Source organism: Sorghum bicolor, chromosome 2, assembly GCF_000003195.3.
Source record: "Sorghum bicolor cultivar BTx623 chromosome 2, Sorghum_bicolor_NCBIv3, whole genome shotgun sequence".
Classification (NCBI taxonomy): domain Eukaryota; kingdom Viridiplantae; phylum Streptophyta; class Magnoliopsida; order Poales; family Poaceae; genus Sorghum; species Sorghum bicolor.
The window spans coordinates 8,714,000-8,719,908 of record NC_012871.2 but is presented as its reverse complement, the minus strand read 5'-3'; the positions used below and the strand labels follow the sequence as shown (position 1 = coordinate 8,719,908).

The window sequence follows — 5,909 nt, the reverse complement described above, 5'->3', positions numbered from 1 at the left end:
TAAAGATGCTACGATTTGAATCAGTGAGAAGATTAGAAGAAGATGATGGTTCAAGTCACTCAACACTCATCACATTAGGAAGGAGACCATATTTTCTGCTAGCCAGCAAGTCCTAACGAAAGACAGAAAAGAAATGTCTGTACAAGCTGCTGCTGCCGCCGCACCAGCAGAATACCGAGTAAGATTCGCAGCAAGTCTGAATCTTTTCTCTCAGGGGATCCATCTCACTCTGCATTCTAAGCTGGCCACTACCAAGGATAATACCTACCTCCTCCAGAAATGCAATGACCTTCCAATCTCTACAGTACAAAATGCAATGCCCTCCAGAAATGCAATGTCCTTCCTATCTCTACCGACCAGCCCCACCCACACCGCGTTCCTCCAATGCTCACCGCTAGTCCAAAACCGAGTTCTTGGCCATCAGGATCTGCTGTGCTCTCATCAGGGGTTAGGACTGAAACCTCGCGGACGGTCCCAACTCTCTTCGATCACTGCTTATCTCGAATTCACTTGAGCTTGCCTTAGACTCGCTGTCTGCGTTACTGCTGTGGGCCCTCCGGCTCCGACGGTCCTTCACAGGATCAAAACACAAGGGTCAGACTTATTGCACAAAAAGAGCAGTATGTTTGTATCATGGGGGTTAAAGCAGAAGAAGCACAACCTCCCGCGATGGGACATCTTCTGCCTCGAGCATCCGAACAACCTGTCCCATAGTGGGTCTTTTCTCAGAGTCTGGGTCAACACACCGCAGTGCCACTAGAAGGGCACGCTTCAGAGCCCGAGTGGTAGGTTTCAACTCCATGTCAGGATCCACCACCTCCTCAGCTCTTCTCGAGCCAACCATCATTTTGAGCCACTCAACCAGATGCACCTGCAACGTGTCCATGTTGTAGCTGATTAACAATCAGAGCTGACAAAGCATTATTGCTTCTACAAAATTGAAAAAATTACACTTGCCACAAGGGATATGAAGCATAAATGCAAGATACCCATACTCCTGAAAACTGAAATATTTTATCTCCCATAGTAGGTAGAAGCTGCTTTTCTGTGAAACAGGTGGTCTCTTGTATGGATGGTTTCAGCAAGCATGATATGATAGCAGATGCTCACCTCATTAGCAGGCCGACCATAGTCAACTGGATCCCTCCCAGTTACTGATTCCAGTAGTAGCACCCCAAAACTGTAGACATCGCTCCTCTCATTTAACAGGCCTGTGTTGGCATATTCAGGGGCGACATACCTGAAACAGTAGCAAAAAAAAAAAGGTGAATGGTTCTTTCCATGTGAAGTGCCACAAAGCTAATTGCTCTAAAAACATGAAAAACAAAGCTCTCAACATCTAAAGTTCCCTACTGTAATGCCACATGTTCCAGTTAGTGAAGCAAGATACTACAAAATGAATGTCAAGCAAACAACATACCCAAAAGTTCCCATAACTCGAGTTGTGATATGGCTCTTTCCTGCACCCAAGAGCTTGGCCAATCCAAAATCAGAAAGCTTGCCATTGAATTCTTCATCAATTAGTATATTACTAGATTTGATATCACGGTGCACAACTTTTGGTTCTATGGCTTCATGTAAATAAGCAAGCCTGTAGTATATCATCCATTATAAAATGTCTTACATAACTAAGCATATGTATAAAAGAAGAGGCAAAATATTGAATGGTCCATGTCTTACGCCTTAGCAATTCCAAGAACGATTTTCATCCGAGCTTCCCAAGTAAGAACACCATGTTGACGCATTGCACCATGAAGCCACTGTTCTAAATTTCCATTATTCACGTACTCATACACAAGCATCCTGGAGTAAGAGGATTATGATGAGGAGAATACACAAATAGATTACAAAACCATATATGATATATGAAACAGATAGATTTACACAGTTTACATTAACCACCAGAAGTGCCGAATGTAGATGGAGAATGCATGTAAGCGTTAACAGCATCTATGTTTTTCTTATTACTCAAACTAAAATCAAGTGTTTCATTCAAAAATGTCTAACTACCAAGAATCGTTGCCCATTGTTAACAACTAAAACCAAGAAGAGGAGCAAGAATTCACATATACTGAATAAAAAACACTGTTAAAGACAAATGCATATCTTATGCACCAAATGAGAATTTTCTTGTAAAGAAATAGTAATCAGGGTATCACAACTTCATAGTTGTAAAAATCATGTAAACATGTGATAGCAGTTAGTACAGCGCAGCAGTACATATGATTAACTGGGTGGCCTGGGTCTTGTGGATTTGATACTGCCTGGACAAATGACTCCTATCACCCACATATGGTGGAGTTTAGTTCATGGAATCCATGCCTCTCACAGGCAGCAATGGCCAGCAAGACCTCACTAGTCACTAGATGCCTTTGAACCATGCTACAAACACCAAAACTACCAGCAATGCGACATCATCAGTGCTGGATACATCCATAAAGCAGATAACAAGTGCCCTATTAAATGGCTTGCTTGAGTTCATAGTGCCTAGAACAGCACAGACAAAATAACCCCGGTCACCATCTTTTCATCTGAAATGACAGATTTAAAAGTTATATATGGCATCAACCCAACTCTCCTGTGAAGTTTCTGTTCGCTTATCTACCAAATTAGTTTCCTTCAAGGAAGTTATATATGGCATCGACCCAACTCTCCTGTTTCGTTGAGATTCAACGATTGTTGTGTTCACACTCCACAGGGCACATGAAAAGCAAATGGGCACAATTTGAGACCCAATCTAAAATTCCATTCCAAATTATTTGTATTCCACAAAAGCACCAATGGGTACAAACTAGTTCAGTGTACAATATTCCTCTGGCATTGCTTGTATATATGTGCAATATGCAGTTATGCATGGCTGATTGTCTTTTGCAAGGTGTAATTAGAGCTTATCTTCTGCGCGAAGCCCTGTTGTACTTAAGAGCCCTGTTACGATTAATGACTGGACATGGATGGAGTGGAGGAAGAAAGTGCAGGAGACAATGGGTTTGATGGGCATTGAGTATTTGACAGTCTATAACAGAGTGAAACGTGGTAATTAAGCTGTGCCAAAATAGTAATCTGAGCCAGCACAGCCATACGTTGGCAAAATGATTCGCCAATAGTGCTATAGACGCAATATCACCCAATGATTATGATCTGACAGATAACGTATCATGAGCTGAAATTGGAATAGCTCAATGAATGTACTTGGGTAGATGCATTCTCAAAGTCAGATGAGCTGTTAGATTTTTCTTTTAGGGTTTGAAGTTTAAGATTTTATCTTGAAACTAGAAGGCGATTATGTATGTATCAGTAGTCATCATATTCAGGCACATATGTATGGCAGCTGAGCTGAGACAAAATCTAGACATCAGTTAGTGCAATCAGAAATTAGCTTCACCTGTGTATTCCCTCGACGCAATATCCAAGAAGGCGGACAAGATTCTTATGCCTGACATGTCCAATTGCCTCAACTTCAACCCTGAACTCCTTTTCAGCTTGACCCCTACAATGACATATCAAACACAATCAGTATGCTGAGACCATCAAAGAGGACAGAACAATATTTCAAGTCCGATATGGAAGGTGTCCTTTAGGTTAAAAATAGGTCCAGAGGTGCTTACATGTTATTAAGGAGCTTCTTTACTGCAACATCAGTACCATTTATGAGGCGACCACGGTAAACAACTCCATACCCACCTTCCCCAATGACATTCTCCTTAGAAAACCGATTCGTCGCATGCTCCAAATCCCTCAAAGTAAACCAATGGCCCCAACCCAGGTGCGAGAACTCCGGGAGACCAACCAGCGGCGACGCGGAGACGGTCGCATACTGAGCATACTGCCTCCTCGCATTGCCCGAGCTACCTTCGTCGCCAGAGTATGAGCTCCCAGCCCTTTCGCACTGGTACGCCGCGGAGCTGCACTGGCTCAGGTTATCAGCGTCGCTCGACTTGCTCCTAACCAGGTGCCCCAGCATCTTCCCCGAATCCTTCTCGTGGTGGGGCTTCTCCTGAACGGCCAGCGTGTGATGGCTTTCCTGCTGCACACGGAGGTTGTGGACAACGGCGTGGTGCTGCTCCCGCACCTCGTCCACCGCAATCTCTTTGGAGACGTCCGGGATTTGGGACACCGGGATCTTATCGCAGCAGGGCTTGTTGCCGTTGCCAGGCTTCTTGTTCCTCCGGTGTACGGACCAGAAACACATGAAGCCCAGGACGCACAGGATTAGCGCCCAGATACAGATGCCAATCACAACCCATAGCCGCAGGCCGAACGGCGGCGTCCTGGAAGATAACTCCGCCCTCAGGATTTCGCCCGCGGACATCTTCAGCAACCTGCAGAGACAGCAGCATCAGTACTGCGATTTTTAGCTTAGCGCTCCGCCGAAGAAGACAATGGATACGAGCGGACCCGGCATAGCGTTAGCACCCCTATGAATTTCGCGGAGGAAATGGAAGCTAGCAGGTATCAGCTGCGATTGGGTCAGATCCGAATACGAGTAGCTCGTACTTAGGTTTGGAGTGCGAGTGCTCCTTTTTCTCGCGGCAGGAAAGGAAGCCGAGGGAATGGGCGGGCGGGCGTACCTGGTGGATGCCCGTCGGTGGTCGCCGGCGAAGCGGCCGACGAAGGCCTGGCGAAGGGCGGCGCGCTCGCGGCTCGCCCAGTCGCCGCCGCCGCCAGCCCCCACTAGAAGAGGAAGAGAGCGAGCGAGAGAGCGAGAGGGAACGGGAAAAAAGGGGGAAAAAAACAGAGAGAGAGAGAGAGAGAGAGAGGGAGGAGCGAGCGCGGACTCGCAAAAATCCTCAGCCGTTGCGGCACAGTGGGACCCACAGTGGGAGTGGCAGTGGCAACGTAGGCCACCCACATCTAGATCGACGGCTACAGATTACAAGACCCCGTCAAACTTCAGTTATTGAGGTTTTGCTTCCTATGATCCAGGAGATTGGAAATGAGATGCCTCTCGATTCATCAAGCTTCATTAATCAAGCATTTTTTTTTCTCAAGTTTTTTATGGTCCAAGAGATTGAAAATGATATGCTTTTATAGTTGATGAAGTGTGAATAGGTGTAAATGTGCACTGCTCTCTTCTTTGGAGAAAGAGTAGAAGGCAAGTCGACTGAGACGCTGCTAGGCATGAGTGATACAAAATTGTTGGACGGTAATAGTTGGGTCATAGATGACATTGTAGACTTTATCGGAGATAATCAGAATTAAACAAAAAGATTTGATCCGATTCCTTTGATGCCAAATAAAGAAAACTCATCTAGTCATACTCAAGTGGAAAAAAATGCATAATATCACTAAAAAGAGTCCTTAAAAATACTAGCTCACCCCATTTTAGGTAGAATAGCTAGCAAGCAGAAGTACCACTAGAGAGTAGGGTTTGGCGTTGTACTTTGTAAATTCTTTAGGGGCACCATACACACCATCTAGAGTAACCTTTAAACTTGTTCAAGTACTAATGGTACTACCCTATGTGTGCTTCTTTCGCTTCCTCCATTTCGAGCTATTAGGTTTTTAACTTATTTTCCTTTGGTGTGTTAATGTTGGTGGGAAAGGATGGCGACGAAAGCCACGCCAGTTTTGAAAGGGGAAGACAATGCTAAAATTCACTAGGGGAAGAGGAGATGAGATAACACTACTTTTTGAAGCAAGCAAACATATATGTATTGTGATGAAAATTAAACCATATGAAGAAATAGTACAAAACACTTGTGGAAGGTTGGTTTTTTTAGTCTAGAAAATTTAACGGAGCACCTCCTTTGTTGAGGTTTTCATTTAACAATTAACACACCTTAGTGATTGGATACTAGCGATAGTATCTTTCTTTGTTGCGAACTACATCGTGGAGAAATTGATACTTGTGTGACGAAACATGTACTTACATGTTGACGATAATATATGCTCTATGAGGGATGACATGT

At 44.5% G+C, this 5,909-nt stretch overlaps 1 protein-coding gene across 1 annotated transcript; it reads right to left on the bottom strand.

The window, feature by feature from the left end:
* LOC8069127 (probable receptor-like protein kinase At2g42960) lies at positions 1-4,733 on the bottom strand. Its single transcript, XM_002459530.2, has 8 exons — positions 4,569-4,733; positions 3,606-4,319; positions 3,383-3,487; positions 1,681-1,803; positions 1,421-1,591; positions 1,111-1,240; positions 662-871; positions 1-571 (listed from the first exon to the last, which is right to left on the bottom strand). Exons 2-8 carry the CDS (start codon positions 4,307-4,309, stop codon positions 449-451), a joined length of 1,566 nt encoding a protein of 521 aa, XP_002459575.1. The 5' UTR covers positions 4,310-4,319; positions 4,569-4,733; the 3' UTR covers positions 1-448.

Excerpts from the sequence above, each read along its gene's own strand:
- LOC8069127 (XM_002459530.2), bottom strand. The coding sequence starts at position 4,309 with ATGTCCGCGGGCGAAATCCTGAGGGCGGAGTTATCTTCCAGGACGCCG. Across the intron at positions 1,241-1,420 it reads CGAGTTATGGGAACTTTTGG|GTATGTCGCCCCTGAATATG; the intron begins GTATGTTGTTTG and ends CTACTGTTTCAG. Across the intron at positions 572-661 it reads AAGATGTCCCATCGCGGGAG|GACCGTCGGAGCCGGAGGGC; the intron begins GTTGTGCTTCTT and ends GATCCTGTGAAG.